The sequence below is a fragment of the Megalops cyprinoides genome, chromosome 6, assembly GCF_013368585.1.
Source record: "Megalops cyprinoides isolate fMegCyp1 chromosome 6, fMegCyp1.pri, whole genome shotgun sequence".
NCBI lineage: Eukaryota > Metazoa > Chordata > Actinopteri > Elopiformes > Megalopidae > Megalops > Megalops cyprinoides.
In genome coordinates this window covers 15,933,265-15,959,161 of record NC_050588.1, presented here as the reverse complement: position 1 = coordinate 15,959,161, position 25,897 = coordinate 15,933,265, and the positions used below count along the sequence as shown (strand labels likewise).

The 25,897-nt window shown below is 39.1% G+C and overlaps 2 protein-coding genes across 2 annotated transcripts; one reads left to right on the top strand and one right to left on the bottom strand.

Moving 5' to 3' along the window:
* The first annotated feature begins 302 nt into the window (after positions 1 to 302).
* slc5a8l (solute carrier family 5 member 8, like) lies at positions 303 to 8,369 on the top strand. Its single transcript, XM_036530777.1, has 15 exons — positions 303 to 656; positions 2,480 to 2,545; positions 2,984 to 3,035; positions 3,479 to 3,546; positions 3,897 to 4,051; positions 4,358 to 4,498; positions 4,600 to 4,729; positions 4,865 to 4,953; positions 5,297 to 5,409; positions 5,872 to 5,939; positions 6,181 to 6,267; positions 6,785 to 6,993; positions 7,485 to 7,594; positions 7,990 to 8,078; positions 8,262 to 8,369. The coding sequence occupies exons 1-15, from the start codon at positions 303 to 305 to the stop codon at positions 8,367 to 8,369; spliced, it is 1,839 nt and encodes a 612-aa protein (XP_036386670.1).
* A 4,845-nt stretch (positions 8,370 to 13,214) lies between these two features.
* sycp1 (synaptonemal complex protein 1) lies at positions 13,215 to 24,992 on the bottom strand. Its single transcript, XM_036530776.1, has 23 exons — positions 24,867 to 24,992; positions 24,515 to 24,599; positions 23,493 to 23,536; positions 23,099 to 23,263; positions 22,840 to 22,907; positions 22,624 to 22,697; positions 22,045 to 22,103; positions 21,893 to 21,959; positions 20,050 to 20,144; positions 19,642 to 19,830; positions 18,200 to 18,303; positions 17,836 to 17,953; positions 17,476 to 17,546; positions 17,289 to 17,370; positions 17,012 to 17,074; positions 16,850 to 16,912; positions 16,244 to 16,360; positions 16,046 to 16,156; positions 15,854 to 15,946; positions 15,654 to 15,728; positions 14,105 to 14,212; positions 13,647 to 13,736; positions 13,215 to 13,355 (listed from the first exon to the last, which is right to left on the bottom strand). Exons 1-23 carry the CDS (start codon positions 24,990 to 24,992, stop codon positions 13,215 to 13,217), a joined length of 2,208 nt encoding a protein of 735 aa, XP_036386669.1.
* Positions 24,993 to 25,897: the final 905 nt, after the last annotated feature.

Below are 25,897 nucleotides of genomic sequence, written 5' to 3'. Positions count from 1 at the left end.
AGTTGTGAGTACGAATTAATACTGTCTTAAAGGGTAAAAAAGAGGTACATAAATCTTTTCAGTCATATATAATAATTTAAACATTGAGTGCAATTGTTGTTTATTAAAAAGCTGAGACACAACAAACTCAAATCAATTAGGAAGTAAATGGTCATATGAAATAGTAAATACTTTGACTGAGACTGCATAACATTAAATTGCAGAAGCCAATCAGGACACAGGCTACTGTGTGTCTGACAGCTGGACTGTGAAGTCACGTGAGGTCAAGACCAGGCTTGTTTTCTGGTGGACTTCTTTTAGCTATGGTGGGTACAGGTGGCCCAGTGGCCTCCTTCTCTGTGTGGGACTATGTGGTGTTCGCTGGCACCGTTCTGGGCGCAGCGGCCATTGGCCTGTTCCAGGCCTTCAGGGGCCGGAAGGAGACCAGCAGTGCCGAGTTCTTGCTCGGGGGCCGCCAGATGACAGCGGTCCCCGTGGCCATGTCCCTAACGGCCAGCTTCATGTCGGGGATCACAGTGATCGGCACCCCGGCCGAGGCTTACCGCTACGGCACCCCCTTCTGGCTCTTCTCCATCTCTTACTCCATCATGTCGGCCATCACAGCAGAGATCTTCGTTCCCCTCTTCTATCGCCTGGGGATCACCAGCACATATGAGGTACAGTGACCGTCAGACAGTGTTGTGTCCCAGAGGGAATGGTCAGCCAACAGAATTATTTTGGCTGTTCAGAAGAAAGCAGAGGAAATTTGAAAATGGCACATATGCACATTCAGTAGAAGACACGTGTGCTGGGTACAAGGATACAGTGTAGCAGAGAAATGAGTATCCGCACTCTGCTTCTTTCTCCCAGTAGTATTTCAGGAACATAAAGACAATGACAATGACAGACACAGACTATCTATTGAGAAGTTGTCTTTCTATTCATAGTTATCTGGTCATTGTCAAACACTTTTTGGAACATAAAACAAAGTGAAAGCTCATATCTCTCTTGGATAGTCTTGAGGTTCAGGGAAAGGTAAGCTCAGTTCAAAGGTCAATTCATGGCTTGGATGTGAGATGCAACCGTAACTCAAATTCAGAAACAATTTCAGCTTTCAGATATTACTCAGTGCCATTATTACTTCTGTTAAAAATCTGGTGACAGAGTAACAAAATTGAGTTTAGCAAAATGCCTGAATTTATGTTCATACTGTCAAATAATAAATAGTCAAATAATGTCAAATAATAATCAGCCAGAGCTATTAATGATACAGTGGTTTTTATTTCCTTCTTATCACAGCATGTTGTGCAAGGTACACGGCCTGAATGCTACAATAGAGCCAGTCCAACTAGATTTTACAGTTTTAGTACAGCATGAATCAGTAAACTAAATATTTTAGATATTGGCTTGGCTCATTACAGCTTCTTACATTTTGAGGCGGAACACATCCAATGAAAACTGGGAAACTGGAGTCAGTGTTTCACAACTGCAGGCTTTATCAACTATCTTTGTCTCTTTGTCCATAAGAATGATACACATTAGGTCCACAAACCACAGAGGCCTTTCTCAACGCTAAGCGTCTCACGTATCATTTGCTCACCTTGTTTTTTGGGTTGGTTGATTAGGACAGAAGCGCGGGTTGGCTCATTTGGAGCTATGTGTGGAACCTCAGATGCCTGCTAAGGGAAGGTTTAGAACAGGGTTCGAATTGGGGGGGCGGGGGGGGGGGGTAATCGAGGACCCCCTAATCAAGACTTGGACCCCTTCAAAAGAGGTAAAAACAACAGTTTGGGGGGGGGGTCGTAACATTTATATATCCCTCGTGAATTGAACACAAGCAAACGTATTCCAGCTTAACTGGAAATGAGTAACTCAAAAAGTATATTGAACTGGGGCTCCTGAAGAGATGGTTTTGCATACAATTCAGCTGATGGTGTACGTGAAAACTCTTTAGTTCAAAGACTCCTCTGTTTATTCACAAAGGGTTTATATACCATAAGGATAATTGTATCAGACAGAAAGACTGTTTTCCACTATATCTGAGAATTTTGCTCTCACGTTGTTGTTTAAAATGCTTTGGCAAGTATTGGTAGAGTCATGATGCTGACACTGAAATTTCAGTATGACAGTCATTTCCAGTAATAACTAGTTTACTTAGGACTGCTGTCTGAAGAACACAAATAAAGGGACAATGTCTGGTTAGTCATAACTAGAAAGCATTAGTCAGGGCTAGCAGGTGTGTGCTTGCTACATCCAGCCATAAACAAGAAGAGCTTTAATGGGTTTAATTTTCAAATACTTATTTACCTTTTCCTAAGAACTTGAGTCTGAAAATCAAGTTATACATTATGCTGAATGTTTATGGTGAGGTAAAGTATTGGACATTGTTCCAGAGAACGACCCTAGGTTACATTTAAAACTTTGTGATGGCCCTTTTGATTTCAGAAAAAAAAACTGAAAAAAAATCACAGCTGAAAGAGTGCTATTCTTTATTTTGCAGTACTTGGAGATGCGTTTCAACAAAGCCATTCGGGTGGTGGGAACGAGCATGTACATCATCCAGACAGTAAGTGGACCAAAGACATGAGCTGAAAGTGTTTGGACATCCACATTTGCCTCACCATATAACTTTGAGCTGTCTCTTACAACAGCATTTGAAAAAGTGCTTTTTACCACATCAATATCTCATACGTATCCTTTATCATTATGAGTTTTGGGTCATAAACTCACTCCTTTTGTTCTCTACAACGGAACTGTAGAAAAGCATTTCCTTCCTTGTTCCTTGATACATTTCATTTATCATTAATTTTACAAGCAGGATGTTTGTGGTGGTTGTTCAGGACGTTCTCAAATTAAAATGGTAATGTGGGCTATATGTAGGGTTTATTTTTCAGACCAATTGACAGGGGGGGTTACCATTACAGAGGTACATTCTGTTCTGTTCAATATGGAAGAAGGTAAAGTTTCCACTCAATCTTCTAAATGCTGCTGTTTTGTCTCCCAGGCACTGTACACAGGGATGGTTATCTATGCTCCTGCACTTGCCCTCAATCAGAGTGAGTCTAACCCAAAAGAACACATTAATATGGATCACGAACACCATTAACTAACTGCTTTCAGGTTATGAGAAATAGAAGCTGCTCTACCCGTCTGATTTAGGGCAGGGATATCTGTTTTCTCCTGTATTATGTCTGGTAATTAGCCTAAGTAAAAAAGGATAGTTTTGAAACTACCAGAAGCTGATATCAAACAATATCAATATCAAAAAAGATCTTATCTGGATGTATACAGGAGCTGATTTAGAAGAAAGGGAACATTCTCTGTGGGGGAACATGATTAGTATTTCTCTTTTATTAATTGGGGTATATATTGAGACAGAGGTGGGAAGGGGGTGCCCATCTGAGCACTGGACGTGATGTCACTGAGTCTCTTACAATGTCACTGTGCCCCTCTCACTTGTGATGCCACTGAGTCCCTATCTTTCCATTCTGATTCTCAGTCACAGGACTGGACCTGTGGGGAGTGCTGGTGGCAACAGGAGCTGTTTGCATTCTCTACTGCACACTGGTCAGTGTCTCTCAATCAGCCGCTCACTGCCACCGCAACTGCCATGTGGCACAGCCAGGGTCAACCCTGAGGGAACACATTTTAGTCAACTATGAGTTCCAGTTTAGACCCTGGAATCAAATCACATGTTTGTTTCACAGAGGGGAATGGACTGATGTGAGGTGTAAAGAATGGAACTGCTACATACACACAGTGTCCAGAGCTGATGAACTTCTATCTCATATTCATACAATAGCATCATATCAGACAGCACGTGGAGAGTATTTGTTAAAAGTACACCATATCTGACTTCCAATCTGGGTAGTGTAGCCTGACCTTTCGCTTGTGTGTGTGTGTGCTCTGGTCCCCAGGGTGGCCTGAAGGCAGTGATCTGGACAGACGTGTTCCAGATGGTGATCATGCTGGCAGGTTTCGTGGCAGTCATTGCACAGGGTGCTGTGCTCCAGGGCGGGCTGACTAAGATCTGGGACGACGCCCGGCAAGGAGGACGGCTCAACACCTTTGAGTTAGCACTGGGGAAGGGAGGGCCACAGTGACATCATGCTGATACACAGCTGAGTGTCCCCTCACTGTATACCATAACGTTCACAGCATCCGACATATACGGGACCTATTGTGATCAATTACCCAAGGGCTTTGGCCTTGCTGTGAAGCATATACCTGTAATGTTTTTTGAAAAAGAAAAATATATCACTATAATTCATAAAAAAGCCTATGAGCTGGCATATCTCTAATGACAGTTTTTGTGGAGAACAAGCACAAAAATGAGTGAGACTGGTCCTTTATCTGAGGTTCTCTCCCTGTTTTGTAGCTTTGATCCAGACCCCTTGAAGCGCCACACCTTCTGGACCATTGTGGTGGGCGGGAGCTTGATGTGGGTGTCAATCTACTCCATCAACCAATCGCAGGTGCAGCGTTACATCTCCTGCAAAACCATGACCCACGCAAAGATGTGAGTTTGAGGTTTAGAAAAATTTGAAACATTTTCGTGAAGAAGGAAAAAAGAAAAGATCTGATACCACAGAACATCTCCTTCCTGTCTCTCCCTTACAGGTCTCTGTATGTGAACATGGTGGGGCTGTGGGCCACTGTTAGTCTGGCTATGTTCTCCGGCCTCGCCATGTACTCCATTTACAAAAACTGTGACCCACTCACCAATAGCGATGTGGAGGCCCCTGATCAGGTACCAGTCACAGTGCGGTCGCATGAAGTGTTCAGCTCACCAGTATATTTTGACATTGTCAACAAAAAGTGGTGTGTGTACAACCATCTGTGTGGAAACAGTTTTCTATCTGTTGTGTGTGTGTGGCTGTTCCAGATGCTACCCTATCTTGTGATGGCCATTCTGGCAGAGTTTCCTGGAGTCCCTGGGTTGTTTGTGGCAGCTGCCTACAGTGGAACATTAAGGTGAGTATATGATTAAAGCAGACACATCAGCATTAAAGACATATGCATTACATCACAATATAGGGCCTACAGTATATGGTGCTCAGTAGAGCTATCAAAATGGCAGATCAAGACTGTGAATGTCATAAAGTAACAGCTCTAAGGGTGGTGAAACAAACACCAGGGGGCAGTAGAGGTCCTTCATAGAATCTTAGTTGCTTGGGTTCATTCATCACCATGCCCACATCAGCAGCTTTTCCCTGCAGCTTGCCTCTCTGATCTGAGATCAGTGTTATATTAGGGGAACGGGAAGCCAGTGACACAGCTGAAATGTTACCATGTGACCGTATTTCTGTCCCCTCAGCACGGTGTCCTCCAGCATCAACGCCCTGGTGGCTGTCACCGTGGAGGACTTTATCAAGCCCAAGTGGTCCAACCTCAGTGAGAAACAGGTGTCCTGGATCAACATGGGCCTCAGTGAGTCTCAGAGAGTAGCTAATAAACATATGCTAATTTTCTTGATTCAAATGCAATGTGATCCGTTTGGTTGTACTATATTTACTACTATGTACTTTGTACTACTTATTGTATTTCCATTGTGATCACAAGCACAAACGAAAAACTGTTAACAACAGTACGAAACCTTCCCATAAACAGAAAGGTCCATTTTTGTTGCAGTGATATTTCCACTCCTAAAAAATTGAACCCAGTTGGGTTTTCCTCATAATATGGAGGATTATTGCAAGTTTCAAAATAAAAGTAAGTGAAAATCAGCTCAGTCATTTGATAATGAAGAACAAAAAAGTGCTCAACGAGTTTCTGTAATTCTGATACTGTATACTGCAGGCATTCATTTCTCCTATGATGTCACACTTAGAAAAAACCATGACCTGACATTTGATCCAATCATCTCATCGCACAGCGTGTGTTCTTTCCCAGGTGTCTTCTTTGGTGCACTCTGTATCGCAATGGCAGCCGTAGCCTCCTTGATGGGCAGCATTCTACAGGTATGATTACAATGTGCTATCTTTAATACCCCAGTTACAAGTATAGCTGCATGATTTAAAGTGCAATATTAAGTTAATTATGAAGGTAAGTTAGGTGCTTAATGTCCAGGAACATGAAATGTTGCATTGTGGTTCGTGTTAACATTAGTCAGTGTGTCTCATTGAAATGTAGTTGTACAACGCCCTCTGCTGGTGGACACATATCATAAGGTAGGTTCTCATTTCTTTCTGTTCATTTAAGGCAGCCCTATCCATATTTGGAATGATCAGTGGGCCGCTGCTCGGGCTCTACCTGCTTGGCATGTTCTTGCGCAGTGCAAACTCAACTGTAAGTTATTCTGGTTACTGTATCATGTACTTCATGAGTATTTTTAGCTTTAACATTTAAAAAAATTAAAGCATTAAAGCATAAAAGTTTAGCATTTCAAACAGTTAAATTTACCTGCACATGTTTGCATATTCTGTTACATACTCATATTTATCCCTTATTTTACTGCTAAAGAGAGTGAGAACTTAAAAAAATAGGGCTTTTTCATATGATATTATTCCTTTTTTGACTTCTTTCACCAGGTGCTAAGGACAGATTTGTACATTATGAATCCATGGCAAATATAGTTAAATTAATAAATATGATTATGACAATTTCTGCATGTGATATGAGAAAAAAAGGCTTAACACTTTTACAAAGTAAGACTTTATCAGCGAAAGTCTGCATGCAGAACCTGAAGTGTGTAGCATTATCTACATGTTACTCAGTGCTACTGAAGGCTAGCGAAGGCCACATTGAAATCAATGATTGATTGAATGGTGTGAGTGCTAACAAATTGCGGTCATGTCTGTTGCAGGGTGGGCTGGTGGGGCTGATTACAGGGCTGATAGTGACACTGTGGGTGGGGATTGGTGCCCAGGTGTACCCGCCCCTCCCGGATAAGACGCTTCCCCTCAACGTAAGCGTCGCCGGCTGCCTCTACAACAACTCTCACTCTCAGGACTCCAACTTCACCACCATGGCGCCGTGGAGCAGCGCAGTGACGCTGACACCTCTGCCACCTGAGTAAGGCGATGTCACAGGGCCGTATCTCAGACGGACTGGCATTGGCCTGGTCCAATCACTGCTGTGAGATCTGAGCCAAACGCGAGGGACAGACACATTACTCGCTGTTCCATCACCTGAAATAGAATAAAAAACACATGCTTGTATATAATGCCAAAATGATCAGTCATGAAATAGTCACACCAAGCAGACACAAAGCAAACACATAAGCTATCGAACAGGGAAGTAACAATATATCAGCATGGTTCCCTTCCTAATTCTGTGACATTAGGGCTTATCAAATACTCCTTCCTCCCCAAGTTCAGCTGAAGTAAACTGTTTACTTAACTCCAGGTGTAAGCATCAATACTCTTCAAGCTTTCAGTGCCTGTGATCTAAATCTGACAAAGCTGGAAACATTTGCTATTTATGCCATTAGAATGCATATTTGAAACCTGATCTTGTGGTGGATCACCTATAGTGTCATTGTGTTAACTCTGTTTCTCATGTAGTGACAGGCCAGAGATTGCAGACAACTGGTACTCCCTGTCCTATCTGTACTTCTGTCCCCTGGGCAGTCTGGTGACGATTATTATCGGCATGGCGGTCAGTGCTGCCACAGGTAGGGCACGCTACCTGTCACAGGTTCCTCTTGTCACAGGTGGGGGGCTAACGCTAGGGCTAACACTGTCATTAACTGCACGATGCCTGACTTTAGGACAGCTTAACACTCAGTTTTACCAAAACACTCATAAAATGTATCTCTTTACGATCAATAGACAAGCAGGAACTGTTCCCTTTTCCCCTCACAATTAGCTTATTTACATTAACAGGAGTATGCGTGTGTGTGTGTTTGTGAATGTGTGTGTGTGCATTTGGGTTTTCACTCTCAAAAAAAGCATTTTATATAGGAAGGTAGTACATCTTTGCTAAGAGCAAAATTGTATTGTCAAGTCTTACTCAGGTAGACATCCAAGTAAAGAAAGGCACTCATCTGCACCATATGTAACCCCTCAGGTGGCTGCAAGCAGAGGAAAGTCCGACCTGAGCTGTTTGTCAGAAAGAGAGATTTATTCTGCTTCAGCTGCTGCACAGACTCGCCTCAGGTAAGGCCTGTCAGTCTGACGACATCTAAAGCAAACACAGCACTGAATCTACCAAGAGCAGCCATCACCTTTATGATAAGACACAATCGATGGCAAGCCATTTCTAGCTCCTGCTTCCAATGGTGCGCTCACGGCAGGTGCTCTTCAAAGCTTTACCTTTAATGTTCTTCGTTTCCATCTCAGACTCAGGAGCCGGCGATGACGGAGAAGTCGGGCAAAGTCAACTTAGCATTCGTAGAAACAGAGCCGCACTTCAAGGAGAAGGAGGTGGAAAAGATCACCCAGCTCTGAAATCAGGCTGAGGACTCTCCGACACAGGAACAGGTCCAGGAGAGATGACGCCACCTATTTTGCTGTCATCATCCATTTCTTCGTGAGTTGAAATTGGTGTGTATATACTGTACATCAGATTTATTCATCATAGAGCATCATTTGGGTCTTCTTGTTAGTCCACATGGCCTGAAAAATGTGCACTCTGATATTGTTATTTTAAAATCACTGCCATGGTGTAATCGTTTAAGCATGTACAGCAACACGTCCACAAGTGTGTTGTTAAAGAGCATTCCAAGCCACACAGGGCAGAATTAATACTGTTTTTGTAATTTTCATAGAGGAACACTTTAACTTTGTAAGAAAACCAGTGCCTTTACTGAGTACAAATTACATCACCAATAATGCTGTTTAAGTATCTTTTATCTGGGTCACAGATTGGTAAACTCATAAAAATGTTTCACAATGCAACATTTCACAACAGACTGAAATTAATTTCTTCCTGCATATAAGCTCTGTGCATGAACAGCACTAAATTTTCAATAATATTCTTCTGTGTCACGGTGTCACAGATGAACCCTGGTCTAATAAAGTCTAATTGACATATAATTCTAAATGTATTTTGGTGTTTTAAAGCACAATTGTATTAAACATTGCATCAAATATTTATTTTTCAAAATAAAGCTTACATTTGGTGTTAACTCTGAATCCCTGTCTGAGTTTGTCCAGACACCACTGTCTGTCTGCGTTAGATCATTTGGTACAAGTGGCTAGGTGGGTGAGTGACCTCATTCAGCGCAATATGGCTGAAATGTACTGTCTTTCCACCAGCGGACGTAGCTCGAAGCCATGGTTTTCCACCTGTGCTACACTAATTAATGTTTAAACTAAAATTAATGTTAAACATAGCATAAGTGGAAATTCTACAAAAAAAAAAACAGAAAAGTGAACACTAACAACAGTTAGGAAAACAGTCGTGAGGGTCCACTGTTGAAGGTACAGCGAAGCCCGCTGAAAACAAACACGCCGAGTGTTGATCTGGCTAATAACCCCGTCTCCTTGACGACTGGCTGACTCTAAAGGAAGTCAACAAAGCTGGTACCCTCCCACTTCACCTGCCGGCGTGACGGGGGACCGATCGTTCATCCCCTGCAGGCCTCCGGGTGGCAAGGGGGGGGAAGGGGAGGGGAGGGGGGGAAATCCGAGAGGTGCTAGAGGGACAGGAAAAGAAGCAGCAGTGGGAGCAGGAGACTGTTTGTGGATCCACTCTCTAAGGTGCAAGCTTTGACTCAGGTGAGCAAAAACTTCCTCTCAGAGTTACTCACCCCTCTTTTCATAACTTCTATTCCTTCGCACCTATCACAAAGGCAACAGAGCATGACAAAAAAGGATAGACCAGACACAGCGAAGCCGTAGAGTGAGAAAAGACTATTGCACCCATCGGTGAAAAGATGTATCGGGAGGCTCTGTTGTGATACCTGTGTGTTGCATATGTTTATACTGTACTTTGCTCAAGTCACTCAAAGTTTTGGTTTGGGTCCGAGCAGGTAGCAGCAGCTATTGTGCTGTCATTGTTATTGCGGCAGGTGTGGCAGTATTGTTAAGACTTGTTTGTCTAGACTGGCTCAGATCTAAGGATGTAGCAGGGGTCCCTCTTATAATGTTAATGAACAACAGAGCTTTGAGAGGAAAGGGGTGAGACTGTTTGCTTTGTATGTGCTTTTTTAGTGTGATGAATAACGGGCAGGCAGAGAGATGATTTTCAGCCCGTCATCAGTTACCCTGAAACAAAATCCCTGAGCCCAGATGCTACTCCGATTACACCTTTGTACTAAACATTTAACATGCACTCAAAGCACAGGGCATATGCCCAACCAACTATGCTGACAAAAGGATGTAATTTCATGCTTAAATAATGAACTCCTTGTTGTTATTGACTGCTAAAATGACAGAGGCTTTGGTAAAGAAGGGGGATATGGAAAACTCAGTAATATACAGCAATATGTTAATGAGACCTTCAGAAAAGCAAACTGTATGAGTCATGGGCCTTGCGGCAGATTTGCAGGAGGCATTTTGCATGCTGTGCGGGACCAGTCCGGCTTTGCTTCCAACCCTCACAAATATCTCACCGAATTCACAGCAATGGGATAACACAAGTTCAGATATCACAGGTTTAGAAAATAACACTGAGGACACTAGAAGGTGTTTTGATCATTTTATTTTGCAGCATGCACTAGTGTATACTAAAATGAAAATCACACGAAAACATTGGCAATAGTGTTGCATTGCCATCTAAAGCTCACACCATGTGACTAAAAAACCTGACAGTTGTTTTGTTGTTTTACAGGTACCTCACAGATGTGAAAATGATCCTTGAACAAAGCCTTGGCCATCTTCTTTTTCTGCTCAGCTTACTCTTGGCCAGCGCCTTAGCAGCCTCTTCTACAACAAGGCCTTCTGACCAAGTTCACATTCCCCATAATGCCACAGGTCCCGACACTGCCGTCACCATGACGACTGCACCCTACACCAACCGGAACGCTGAAACTGCTACACTGACCTCCCAGGAGTCAATCCAGAACAGTACCACCACAATTTCTCCAATCCCCAACCAGGACAGCACTATGGCTGAAACAGTTCCCAACAAGTCAGTTCACAACAGCGTAGGTGCCAGCACGATTCCACCAACCCTGCCGAGTACAGATTCAGAGGTCCTGCCAGGAGCCACCATCCCGGGTGAAACCACTCGAATGACTGTGGCCTTAACTACTTCAGCGAAAGCTGTGTTCACAGACCCTGCCACTAACCCTCCCTCTACTGCAGCTCTGACAACCCATAGAGTCCAAACAACTTCTTCCAGCACATCAACTGCCACCCCTCACAAAATCCTTACATCATCATCACCTGATATCACAGATGCTGTGACACCGACGTCCACCACAGTGCCCTCCACTACACTGGGTAACAGTCTGCTCTTTATTTTCTGCACTCACGCACCAAGATTCAACACAAACAGTGTGTTCTGACTTCTTTTATTAAATGCATCAATTAGTTCTTCTTGAAGAGGAACACCACAGTACACCAACACAATTACCTAATGTAAACATTCCAATGAAACTTACAGCTACAAATACAATTAACACGCTACAGTGTGGCAAAAACTCCATTTAAAAATGTACTCAATAAACTCATTTCTTTCCAATTTTAGATGCAGCTTTTAGACTCAATATTTCAGAGAAGACAATGACAATCTTCTTCAGTGTTCTCCTTGGGGTGGCTGCCCTCGTCATATTCCTGTATGTCCTCGACAGATGCAAAAGGAAGAAAACCCAGTACTTGCATCGACCTCTCTACAACAATTCAGAAGAAACAGGTCAGGACTTGGAAATAATTCTATTCAATACTTTTTTCTTTGTACTCAATTGTCCTCCATCATTCATTTTGCTGCTCCTGTTGAAGAAATATTTCGTTCCTGTTTCAAATTATGATGACATCTAATCTGAGGTCTTACATTCTGGGCAGAATACAAATAACCTGTAAACGTCAACCAGCAAGACAGAGTAAATTAGTTTCATGATGATGTCCGTACGTGCCCAGAAATACATGCCATCACTGGACTGATTTTGTGCCGTTGTCTGCTATGAACTTTAATGTATTCGCAGGGGAAAGATTTGTGCCAGCAGATGACACTCTGGTCATCTCTGGTGGTCTCTATGATGGCCCTCGAGTCTATAACCCAACAATGACAACTACTAATGAAGACGACGACTTCCACTATGACCAGCCCTCGTTTGCCTCCCGACCCACGCAATTCCAGCTGGAACTGCTGAAGGAAGAGAGAGAGAAGCCCCCTGGCTATGAGGCCTCGACCGTCCAAAGATTTCAGCCCGTGGAGGAAGACGCTTAGACCATAGAATCAAACCTCTATTCAACTGCATGAGGTTTTTAAAAAATCTTTCTCACAAACACTTTCAGGAACTTATTTATTTCTAAGACTTTCTTTTGTTTGCTACTCGTAGACAATTCTAGTTCACCCATAATTCACTGCACTGTGAGAAATGAAATTCGAATGATCTCTCAGGCCAATATGTGACTCATTTCTCTACTAAACTAAGGTCTAGCCAGACTGCAAATGACAAATATTCATTCTTTCAGGACCAGGAAGAATTCCTTAAGAATAAATCTTTCTTCAAAGGTAGCTTGGAAAAATAAATTGCACCTCACCAGTTGCTGTATGTATTCCCCTTACAAAGGAAACAAAAAAAATACCACATGCTCAAGAAGAAGTTACCAAAACTAAGTCTTTTATTAAAATAGATTAAAAATTAAACAGTGTAAACCAATAAACACTCCACTGAACAGCTGGAAATTACATCTAATGACTAGAAATATCACTGCAAGTGGCACTCAAACCTTTAAAAGGGAACAAACAGAAAACACTCCTGAATATTTAAGATGAGAGCCAAAAGGATCCATCTATTTTGAAACTGAATTAGTATTTTGAAAAGCTGTTTAATTTCCATGGTGATACATACTGAACAGTATTCAGAATACGCATTTAGTTCATCACCACTTTCACAGACAAAACAATGCTCCATATTTCCCTTGGTATGCTAGTTTTGTCAAATGTAAAATGTCAATGGCTAACCCCCATCACAGTGTCAGATTTAAATAGCATTCGAACATGTCAAAACTGATCTAATTCATGCTAGAACCAGTATATGAAAATTACATTGAACAATTGAACAACTATTTAAAAAGGTACAGACTGAAAACTGTATCATTCGCCTTAAGTTACAGAAGTCCCAAGAGATTCCTCACTGAATCAATGACCAACTTAGCCATGTTGCAAACTCACAGTAACAGCTAAGCAAAAATTTTCTCGGTTGCTCCCTTCTTCCGCTTGTCAGCGTTGGTGACAGCTGTCCACCCCGCATCCCGCATCCTTTTTACTGCAGCTAGTTTCAGAGCTGTCCCTGGTGATTTTGACACAGCTGGACTCTGGAGCTGAAATCAATAACAGCAGAGTAGAAAAGCATTTGTGCAATGTTGCTGAATTCAGCTGAGTGAATCCCATGTGATAGAATATGACTAATTCTATCCCATGTGATAGAATATGACTAATAACTGCCTTGGATAGCCTGAATGTAGAAGCTGTGGGCTATGTGGAGTTGTGTGTTTTAAAGTAGGCTGTCTTTTTTGTTTCAATGTAGCAGACTGACGACATTGCACCTTTTGTTGAACATTCATGAATTGCTCTTAATTGCATTGGGTAGTTAGTTGAATGTTTTGGCGTACCATTTTGTGTTGGATCCCATGCTGATGCACTGTCCCAGAAACACAAGGAGTCAGGTGCTGTTCAAACGAGTCGGGTTCTACGGTAAAGCTCTGCCATAAACAGGGATTGTGAAAGGAAACTTTGATTTGATTTGTACACTTGTGTCTAACAATGAAGTTTTCTTCACTAGCAGAGCAATATTAACAATGTTTAGCACTGCTATAATAAACCAAGGACGTTTGAAATGGGCAAACAGTAATTTCCAATAAAAACATGTTCTCATACCAACAAATGAAGACGGACCACAGCATTTTCTCCTGTGTCACACTGAGTCAAGTATCATTATTACTGAATGCTCAAATGTGAATGGAAGGCTGATGGTAACAATAACATGAATGCAATGGCAGAGACCTGAGAGATCTGCAGAAATCTGTGAGTACAACACAAACACAAAAACTTGCACATGAAAAACACTTACCAGTGTATCATGCTGCTCAGAGCTTTCAGACTTCGGGTCAAGCTCCAGGGCATTTCTCCCCAAGAGCACAGACTTCCCGGGAGACGGTGGGGTACGTATTCTGTAGGACTGAGGGAGATGTCTCCCGTCATGCTCAAGGTTATTTCACAGGGAAAACACTAATAAAAGCAGTAGTACAAAATGTTCGCTTACTCTGAAAGTCTAATGCCAGGCAAAAAAAGAAATGTTTTAGAATAACATTTGTAATATTCCTTACTTTTTAAATGATTGGATACCCTAAAATATATTTAACTTAAATATTGTCCATTCATCAAACAGGTATTTGAAGTACTACTTAAGCCAGTGTTTCTCAATCCTACTCCTGGTGCCCCCCTGTCCTGCATATCTTCAGCCTATCCTTACTCCAAACACGCCTGATTGACATAATTAAAATGCTCAGGCTAATCAAAAGTGCCACTGATGAGTTCGGTCAGGTAGGTAGAGCAGGGAAAGATGGAAAACGTGCGGAGCAGGGGGACCCCAGAAGCAGGATTGAGAATCAGTGACTTAAGCAATTCCCTTAGGTGCTGAACACTTAAAGAGCAATGCCTCACTAAAGATTTGAATCTAGAGTCCTGTAGTTATAATCTCAATTTCCTAACCACCACATTACATATAGCAGCCACAAATCCATACATAACAGGCATAACAATCCCAAGATAACACAGAACAGTCAGGGGGTCTGTAGTACTTCAACCTACCTTAATTCGTGGTGCCACTTTGTTGCCTGTACTCCGAGATGGAGTCTTTAAGGTTGCAGTTTCTGACTCCTTTGAGAAATCAAGCACAGGCCTCTTTGTAGAATAGTGAAGGAACTTAAATAATTCTCAGTGCACCTATTATTAACTCAACACTCAATGCTGACATTGTAATCTACAATTGCTCATAGTACTGAAAAAATACAGTATAAATGCTAAATATTTCAATACTAAATGACATCAAAAAGCAAAAACTGATTGGGGGACTTGAAGGAATTAAATATCATCTAATAAACCAAACAGAAAGACAAATACCAGAAATGATCCGAATTTATTTTACCTTCAACTGTGGTGTCACCATAACCTTTTTGATTGTACACCAAGATGGGGTTTTAGAAAGTGTTTCATTTTCTTCCTCATTTGAGAAGTCAAAAACAGCCCCCCTGGATTTAGAAGACAAGGCTTTTGGGCTTGAAGGACACTTCAATCCTTTGGACTTTTCAGCAGGCGTCTGACAAGTTTGCATTGTACAGAAAAGAAATTAGACGAATTGGGCTCCTCTCATAGTGTAGTACTGTTAATGATGATCTGTTGCAATTTCAGAATAAAATTAGATACATTTTTCATAATAATCCAGACAGTGATATATTCTGTACCTCCTGTTGACTGTCCTTTTTCAGAGACTTCATTTTCTTATTCAACGCTGTAATTTCTTCTTTCATGTTTTCCTATGACCCAAAATGTAATGAAATTCAGATAATATTTTTTACAGCTACAACTAAAGCAAAATTACAAAGCATTTCAAAACATACCTTATCTTTTAATCCATTTTCAAGTTCTTGCTTCAGATGTGAATTCTCTATTTTTAGCTCTGACAACTCCAGCTCCTAAGAATGTAAATTTCATAAAATAATATTAGTCTTTGTAGAGCAAATAATTACAATTAAAACCTTTTTAAACATAAAATTTTCCATTTATCAAAACAAAACAAGTACTGCATCTACTACCATACCAAGGAGGTTTTTTCAGCCTTTATGTCAGCCTCTTTCCTCCTCCTCTCATCAAGTTCTGCATCTTTCTCTTCAACCATCTTGTCATACTGATTCTAAAAGAGGCAGCAAATAATGAAAGACAGTGCTATTTTTTCAGAAGCAATGTATAAAAAGGAACAAATGAATCTGACATTTACTGTGACTGTGACTACCTTGTGCTTGTCCATCAAAGCAACCATGTCAGAGATCTTATGCTGACATTTCATTTCTATATCTTCCTTACTCCTGACAGCTTCTGCAGCTGTGAGCTGTAACTGTTGTACCTAAAGAAATAAACCATACTGAGTGACCCTGAACACTAACGTATGTGTTCCAAATTAAACATCCATTCTGCCTAACAAGGGAATAACCTTTGCATGTAGTTCTGCCTCCACAATTCTTTTGGTTTCAATTTCCTGATGCAATTGCTTCAGCTCTTCATCATGGAGTGCTTGAACATTTTTAAACTCTTCTTTCAGTTCATTCACCTCAAGTTAAATATAAAACAGGATGATATTAGCAAGTGAAAGCAACTAGGCTATATCATTATAGAAATCAAACACATTCATGAATAATTAGTCGAAATGATTTTTACGCACATATGATAGTAAATGTATAACAGACTGACATTTATCAAAAAACAAGATAATCAAGAAATAGTTTTAACATAGAGCAGCCATATAATTTAGAATTTTATATTGCCATTCAAATGGACTTCTTTAATGAATGAGAAAGAGAAAGCCCAAAAATGGGTTTAAATACTGGCAGTCATCAGAAATATGAATAAAACACACCCTACCTCAATTTCAAGATGACTGTACGTGTCATTGTCTGTTGTAATTTGTCTCTTCAAATTCTTATTCTAAAAAGAATTGTAGCCACAGCAAAGTTAATATTGGACATTCTCAGTACAGACTCCATAATTCTCCATATTCATGTATCCAAAGACATAATGAAAATGTACCGACATTACACACCTCTTTAAGGCACTCTTCATGACTTTTGGTTTTATTTTCCATTTTTGTTTTCAAGGTATTCATCTGAAGAAAGAAATGATTGCATTAGTCAATATTATTAGGAAGAAACAACAATGTCAAAACAACTTAGAAGTACAACAAAAGTATGATCATTCTATTTACCTTTATTTCTAGGGCTCTGATATTCTTATCCTTTTTCATCAGTTCACTCTGTAGGCTTCTATTCTATAAATTGTAAACAAATTAATGTCAGATTGTTCCCTTTGTGTTGTCAGGGCAAAATCTGAGTAAATCCACCCTAACAAAAATTGTGATGCAAGTCATGCCATTGTCACTGATCATGATATTATCACTTTACAAATAAGGAATCCACTCTGAACGTCACAGTGCCGTCAACAGCAAGTAAGTTTACTGGGTTTAAGTGGTGTACTCTGCTTACGCTCTCCTCATGCCTCTTGTGCATATTCTCCATCTCTTCTCCTTGCTCTTCAGTTTTGGTCTTTAAGGATTCCAAATCATCTCTTGAGGGCAAAAAGGCCAGGATTTAGAATAGCATACAATATCACGAAACACTGTAGCATTACTTGTATTAGCATCCCGAATGAGGTAAAACTACTGAATCTTGCCTCAGCTGTTGCTTTTCCACTTCTACTCTCTCCATTTCCTTCATGATCCTCTTCTCATTTGCCTTACTTTCCTAATTCAGTAAAAGAGTTACAACAGTTTCCTTATCATGTGCCTAACATCACAACAGATTCCTCAGATTTATTTATATACCAGAATGAATGTACGTCTTCCCAATCCAACTGCAGTACTCAGTTCAGTAACTGTGTTTCAAGTTAACAGTAACTCTTTTTCATGTATGCATCTATGGCAACACTGAAGTTGTTGTTCTTACAGGTACCAAAATGAGATTACTTAAAAATGAGATGTACTTTTAATGTCATTGGATCTCAGATTAGATCAGACTGAATCCCTCTGCACACCTTTAGATGAGCCTGGAGTTTCTCTGTTTCACTAGTTCTAGCCTGTGCTTCATGCGAAATTGCCTCCTTTTGAAGCTGAAGCCCCCTGAAGCTTTCCTCTAGTTCCTTGTACGTTTTCCTATTAAAGTGAATAGAAAAATAATTTTTTCTCAAGCGTAAACCACTCTTTCTGTTGATTCTTATCATAGTAATATTCTGTCATGACTGGGTCATTATGTATGATATTTCCTTCTTAATACATGTAAGCTGTAACTGGTCATTTAGAAGCTCACAACTAAAACTAGAATTATATTTAACAAACTATAATTATAGCCATATTTGAATGTAAAATGTTTTGGTAAAAAAAATAAAGAAAAAACCTCACCTGTCCCGTTCAATTTCTTCTTTTAACCTTTCTATTTCCTCGGCTGATTTCCCTTCATTTGCCAAAGCAACAGACAAACGTTCTTCAGTCTCACACAGTGTATTCTGTGAATGACAATGCTGTAAATCAGACCAACCCTGAACGCCTTACTAGATTCACTGACAATATATTTTGAATGTTACCACGAAATCCTTACCACTTATCCTGTGTAATAAAATACATTTATTGCAACTGGTGTACCCCAAAATCCAGGGCACAGCAAGGAATCATTCGAGTCTGAAAACAAGATCTAATTTTACTGTGCAAGCTGAGCTTGACCACAGATCTTCAAATATTCATGAGTCTTCCTTGGATCTTGGATCTTGGATCTATATTCAATTAAGGATGCAAACTTTACCCAACATAATTAGAAAATTATGTTCGGTTAATTGGTGGTATTTAGGATCTAATACTTGGGCTTTCAAAAAATATTCCGTAGTAACCAAACTTAGAAACATCCCAATGAATATATCTCAGTTTGCTGTATGATACCATTCTTGAAAGTAAAATTGTATGTTGGATATCAAAAAGACAAAGTATGGATGAATAAACATGGATTAGCTCAGTGGTGTTTCTATACATGCGTAAAACATAAGAGACAAGACTGAATATATTTCATCTGTCAATGCCCAGATAAAATTTTGAATAAAACCTCTTTCTGTAGAGTCATTTCCTTCAATTCTCTGTGCTCCTTTTGTAAGGTTTCAAGGGCTACCTCCAGAGAGTTCTTTTCAAGAGTTATTATCTGAGTTGTATTCTGCACAAAATAAAGCATAAACAGAGACTCCATGTGACAATGCCAGTCAGAGGACCACAGAAGGATTTTTAGACACTGCCAGGACAGTGATACATTCAACAGAAACTGACTGTGAAATATAAATGTAAAAAATGAAGTCATGTCATGACAACAGCGATGCTGTATTTAATTAAGGATAACAGGTTATTTCGTTTAAACTAGTCAAACAGGGCTACTACTTAAAACTGAAAGCCGTCTGTTATCTGTTATGTCACTTCATGTGGTAGATAGCTTGTATTATCATTAACTCACCATCAACAGATTATTCTCGGAATTTTTATCCTCAAGTTCTTTAGCAAGCTGCAATGCCTTTGTCTCCTGTATCTGTAACTTCTCTGATAATATAAATGCAAATGTAAATGCAAACATGTTATATATAAAAAAAGTTTAGAGTTAAAATTGTACTTCAGTCTTTTAAAAGTAGCAGTGATACTACCTAATTCACTTGTTTTCAGCTTAAGTTCCTCAATAACTGAGCTGAGTGCCTCTTCAAGTCCTTTTGCCCTTTTAAAAACAATGCAAATGTGCATTTCAAGAAAGCAAATTACTACAGGTTTGCTGCATATTAAAAGGTAAATTTAAATTAAACTTTAAAATTCACATTTACTGACTTCTGCATCTCAAATGTTAGGGACGTCTGTAGCTCCTGAGAAGTAGCCAGAATCTCCTGAAGTTTTTCTGTCTGTTCTTCTCTGATTTTGTTTAGTTCTTCTAAGTTTTCATCTTTCTCTGCAAGAGCCTTTGAATACTCCTCTTCCTTGCTCTCTAAAGCAGCTTCAAGGGCCTTGCTATTTTCCTATATATAAGAATTAGAATTAAGTTTTATGCAATCACGCAAACTGCTATTAAATTGTATTGCCTCAATTTCCAGTCAGAATTACAGATGATATAAAAATACAGGAATTGTAATTGAATCAACATGAAAACAAATTAAAATTAGGCCAGAATTTACTTCACAAATACTGCATGGAGTACTTACGTATAATAATAAAGGGAAACTGATGAATACACAAACCTCACTCTCTTTGTTGGCTTGCTCTAGGCTCTGCAATTTCTCTAAAAGCAATTCTTGTTCTTGCTTTGTATTTTCAAGCATTTCCTGATGTTGCTCTATAGAAAAATAATACAACTTATTGAATATACAAAGATAAAATATAAATGTGTCATTATATACAAGCAGTTGAAACAAAAGTAAATGTATTTAACCATAAACAAGGTTTAATGGCAAGAATGTTCAATCTGATTAAAAATGCCATCATACTTGCTACTTCATGTAACTGACTGCAACTCTGCTGTGCTTCCTGGAGGTTTTGTAGTATTTCCTGAAGTTCATTTTCTTTATCATTCATTTTCATATGGAGCATTATTACCTTCAAAGCAAAACAATTGAGCACACATTAAACCAAATATGTCCAACTATTGTGCTCTTGAAAAAGAAAATCAGTTCTAAAAGTGGCAATAACTACATGGAAATCATGTCACAATGTTGGAATTAAATCAGGATTTGATAAACCATAGCATTCAAGTAACATAAATGGCACGACTGTTCAGGAATACACACAAACAGACAAAATGATCATTTTGACAATTTCAGACTATTTACTACTACTGCACAGAATAAGGAAACAGGTATGACAATATAATGACTGACCTCCTCATGTTTCATCCTTAACTCTGCTTGAAACTTCTCCTTAACCTCATCACAATGTTGTAGTTCCTCTTTGACTACATAAAATAATGATGGATCAGCCCATCTCAAATCAACCACTGTGTCATGCACTGGTTTAAAAAAGTCTGAAATGTTACTTACCCTTCACAACTGGAATGATACTGTGCTATATGTAAGGTATCTATGTTAATAACAAATAAACCAGGTTGTTAGGTGTGTTATTTTCTGTATTGCAAAAATATTTTTTGTTTAATCTGCTACTAGGGAATATTTCCTAACAAACCTGATGGAAATTTGAAATAAAAATGTGTGAACCTGTCCACGGACATAACAGTCATGATTCCTTAGTTTTCCTGCAAATGTATAGTGTCCACTGCATATAAGGGATACTGATATAAAAATTAACTACCACTAGCAATAAAAACACTTCTAAACTGTCAAAGATTCTAAAATACCATTGTGAACACCTTGATGAACAAAGGAGACATCACATACATGAAACAAATGCAAACTGGCAAAGCACCTTTATAGCCTAATAATTGCCATGAATCAAATGATTTTGTTAACTTGGTTAAATGTACTGAGTGCACTATTGTACTGATACACACAGCACCAATAATTCACATGGTGACATTCACATATTATAATCAGTTATTTTTCACTTAATAAAGAATCATTGATTGAAAATATCACATACTCAAATACATTTTCTTACATATTGAAAATCTAAATCAGAAAAATTGGGAAAAAAAATATTTCTCAACCTAATATTACAAAAGGTTGTCAAAGCAAATTTGTCAATTTATTTAGAACTCAGGAGAACCTTCTGAGACAAATGTGATTCTCAAGTGGATTGCACTGTATACAGTTTGGACATCAAATACATTCCAGTTGTCTTAATGTGTTTGGTGACATAATCAAGCATGAAATAAATTATTTAAATTTTGAAGGAAAGAAGCCCAGTAATGTGATACAAGATGGCCAATACAGTAAATGGATTTTGGTCAGAACACCTGCTATTCTGAACTTTATGGTTTACAGATCACCTATTATTAACCTAATATACACTGCTGACCACATAATTAATACAAAACGTTTTAAGTGTGAATAATCTACTACATATATGCATGTGCTGGCTTCATGCTATAATTACAATCTGTACATCAAATGCTGTTTTCATATTGCTTACGTTTTAACAGTTCATGCCTGTCAGTTTCAGCTTGAACACGGAGGTCCTCAAATGCATTGATCATCCTCTGAAATCAAATTTTTTCATTGTGGATTTAATACATTTACATTAAAATTTAAAATTAAATTAAATAAAAGAATGACAACATTTACCTGAATGTTTGCATTGTTTTGCAAGAAGAGCTGATGGGTCTCTTCTCTTTCAGAATCATCTATTAAAGAACACAATTACAGTACCCAGAACTGCAATCCTGCACTGTTATGATGTAAATCTGATCATGTCTTTTTGCTGCCTTAAGACTGAAGGTAAACTGAGAGTGGCAGGTATGTCATTCTCCAAGCAGTGTCTTTGCAGGGCATACCGTTTACATATGCAGCATTGAGAATTTTTCCTTTTCAGGTTATGCTGCAGAAATTTATAAATGCAGCTATGTAACAATACTATCTCAACAGCAAAAAAAACATAATTTCTAAAATATATCATAACTGCATTGCGCATGGTATGTTTACTAACAGCAGTTTGCTAGAGAATCATAATGCCCAACGCTGAATACAGTAATTCCGTACCTCACTGGCTTCTTACTTAGCTAGCTATCTAAGTGAGCTAGCTTTCTTAACTATATCCATCTCATAGTATCTTCTTTGAATACATGAGTTACTTGTTTTTATGCAATGAAAGCATTTTTGTGATCTACATTCCACTTAAAAGCAAGTAATGCAATAATTACTTACATAAACCCATTCTCTCTGTTGATCTTTCAAATGTTTCCTTCAGTAGATTACACAAATTCCGTGTTGCATTACTTCTGTAAATCAATGAATCATATAAAAAAACAGTGAAACCAACAACTTTTGACCTTTTCAGTCGCTTGTTTAAATTAAACATCTAAGAAAAAAGCACCATGGTAGCACTACCCTAAAGTGTCAATATCTGAATAAACCACATACTTGTTCTTCAGGTCTGTGTTTTTACTTATCTCTTCCTCCAGCTTCATACTAAGACTTTCATTTCCAAACTGAAACACAGAAACAGAGAGATTCATTCCCTAGGTCTACTCACCAGCATAATTATCAATTAACATGTCAAGTGGCATGAAAAACAGTTTGTGCCCCAACACAGAGGTTGTTAATTATTTTACTGTATTCAAGTGATAATGTATATGCATAAATACTTTTCATGCGAGTTATAATAAATATATTTTTTTACCTGCAATTCCTGAATGGCTTTGCGCTGATTTTCAATAGTTCTTCTGCTCTCCTGTAGTTTCCTCTCCTTCTGAGCAATATCTAAGTCCATTTTCACCTTCCAGTTTTTTATTTTCTCAGCTTCCTCAAACAGCTTGGAATACAGCTGACTGGATCTCAATGGAGTCTCAAGAACAGAATAAAAGAATTAAATAATAATAATAAAAAATCCCTGTGTGACAATATGCATTTCATTTGATTGCAAAAAAGGCAACAGGCCTTCCTTTATGGGTTGGTTTAAATGGTGAAACAGATTTACAAACATAGCACATGTTTAAACCACTGTGGACAGAAAATTAGGTCAATTACACACACAGTCATACACAGCATTAGCATATATAAAACCCTAAAATCACCTCTTCTTTTTCCATTGGTGTGACAGCAATCTTCTTTGCACCATCTTTAAAGACAATAACATTTTGTCAGTCACTGTCAAATTTATTTCCATGAACAATTGTCAAGTAAGTCAACTTCTGGGTCCACATGAGGATCTCCAGTGTTCTGCACAATATACAAACTGTGGAGCACTATCTAACGTTATAATCACTGTGCCATAACGGGTTACTTCTCTGATGTGGTTTCTCCACAACCTCAAATTGTGAAAATGAGTCATAGAAGACTAGTAAACTAAGACTAGTAAACTATGTTCAGTGTTAACCTCAAAAGGCTGCTTTAGCATGACTATTTTAGTCCAAAAACAGGAGCCTCTCCACATTCTTTGGCTTTTAGATAAGAACTTTTCCATAAACTGCCTTGTCTAACTCAACACCCTTTTCTTAGGACTGTTGTTTCCACTATGCTTAAAACTTTTGTGCCAAGGAAGTGAGTCTCGGGAAATGCTCTGCCTGGCCTTTCCACCTTATGAACAGGCTGAGAGGTAAGTCTGTGGAATAAATGGCAATTTCACTTCTAATGTCATCAGCTGACACTGCCTGACAGGTTTCTCCAGTACAGGGGTTTGCTGGTAACACTGTTAGGCCTCTTCAGAACTTGCTCTGTCTTTTTTCCACATGGCCCACATTGCATTCAGCAGAAGCAGTTACCAAGGTTTTCACAGGATGTTCAATGACAAGTCAGGTCTGCCTGGAGGGTCTATTGTTTTAATTACACTTCTTATATTGCTACAGATTTTTTTTTTTTTTTATCTCTTTCTGGCCCACAGGGTAAGGGTTGCATTACAAACGAAATGAAATTTTAATGGAGTACATTGTGATGAGTAAAACAAATGTGAGCAGCTATATTAAAATTTAATTTAGAAAATAGTAAGTTACTGATTTTGATACATTATTGATAATTGTAATAAATTCATATGTTGTCCTGAACCAACCTACACACACAGGTGCATATAATTGAGAACACTTTTTGGAATCATATTTACCTGTTCTGGTAGATTTTGAAGGCATCACCATAGTGGTAGCTGGAAATGGCATGATTGCCTCCTTGTCAAATGATTTACTCAAAGTCTAAACACATCAAAAACCAAAATGATTATACATAAAGTAATTAGGCACTATCCCACTGCCAGTCTTCAAAATCAAGGTGTTCCTGTTTTGTTGTTAATATCAAATTAATTATTATTGTGTATTACCCCAGATAGTTTACATCAGTGGAAAAAAAATCTAGCATGAGGCCAGAACTAATCTGAATGTATCTAACAACAATCTTTTGGGACTGATTCAATATATGCAAATTCTATTCAAAATCAGAAAGCAGCAAAACGTTGCAATAACCCGCACTGGCTGGATAAAGCCACAGCTGTCTTCGGTAATTTCCTGGGGCTTTACTGCAGACACCTGTCCAGAGCTAATCCTGGGTGGTACCAACAGCTTGAAGTTGAACGCTCTCTCCCTCTCCATCCTGAGGTAGAGTACAGGTTCACTGAACAAACTGCAAACGGCTCAATAGCATAGCTAGCTAGCCACGCTGTTTTCCATTTCATTACATAACTTACGTAATAGCAGTTGTTACACAATAAAACAAGAATTTCTAAGACAGAGAAATAAACACAACTGAATACATGAATTAACACTAAGTTTTCTAGGCGCATCATTCATGTTATATAAAATTTAGCTCACTGGCAAGCTGTTAGCCGATTCATTTCTTTGAGCTAGCAGCTAGCTGTCTACCCCGCAACCGTAACATTCGGTGACGAAGTATCAAAGACGACAACCCTGCACAATTAACTAATGTTATAACGTTGGTTAAGTGTACAATGTAGCAAGTTGTTGACTAACTGACAGCTCCAGCGCCAATGAAATACTGAGTGCCAGCAACTTTCAAAACCCACACTGCATGCTAACAACGTGTCTCCTTGTCAAAAGATTTTCTTTTTCAAAGTCGGGGTTCCCGCTTTCGGGGGAGAGAAATCCACCCCGACTCTTAACTTCAAGCGGCCTGTTCACGAGCAAAACATTTTGAATTTTGAGGGATTCTGGTTCAACGGAAACTGCACTCAGCAAGTGAATATAGTTGAGGTTTAACTCTCGTTAACCTAGATGACGAACTGCCTTGCTGGCTAAATTGGGCTATCCATTAGTTAATATCCATTATTCCTGCAAAACCTTACAAAATTAAAGTTTTGCCATTTTCTGTCGCCGGCCAGCTAAATGCCCAAAACTAGTGGCGAATGTATCGCGGTTCGTTAAGCTACGTAGTTAAGAACAAGTAATTGCGAGCAAGACAGATTCCATGTTTGTTTACGTTAGCTAATGAATCCTAATATTTTGGTTCGAGTATGTGTTCCTAAATTACTCAGACAATA

Excerpts from the sequence above, each read along its gene's own strand:
- slc5a8l (XM_036530777.1), top strand. The coding sequence starts at position 303 with ATGGTGGGTACAGGTGGCCCAGTGGCCTCCTTCTCTGTGTGGGACTAT. Across the intron at positions 4,499-4,599 it reads ACCATGACCCACGCAAAGAT|GTCTCTGTATGTGAACATGG; the intron begins GTGAGTTTGAGG and ends TCTCCCTTACAG. Across the intron at positions 4,954-5,296 it reads GCCTACAGTGGAACATTAAG|CACGGTGTCCTCCAGCATCA; the intron begins GTGAGTATATGA and ends CTGTCCCCTCAG.
- sycp1 (XM_036530776.1), bottom strand. The coding sequence starts at position 24,992 with ATGGAGAGGGAGAGAGCGTTCAACTTCAAGCTGTTGGTACCACCCAGG. Across the intron at positions 22,908-23,098 it reads AAGCCATTCAGGAATTGCAG|TTTGGAAATGAAAGTCTTAG; the intron begins GTAAAAAAATAT and ends TCTGTGTTTCAG. Across the intron at positions 19,831-20,049 it reads AAGCCAACAAAGAGAGTGAG|GAAAATAGCAAGGCCCTTGA; the intron begins GTTTGTGTATTC and ends TCTTATATATAG.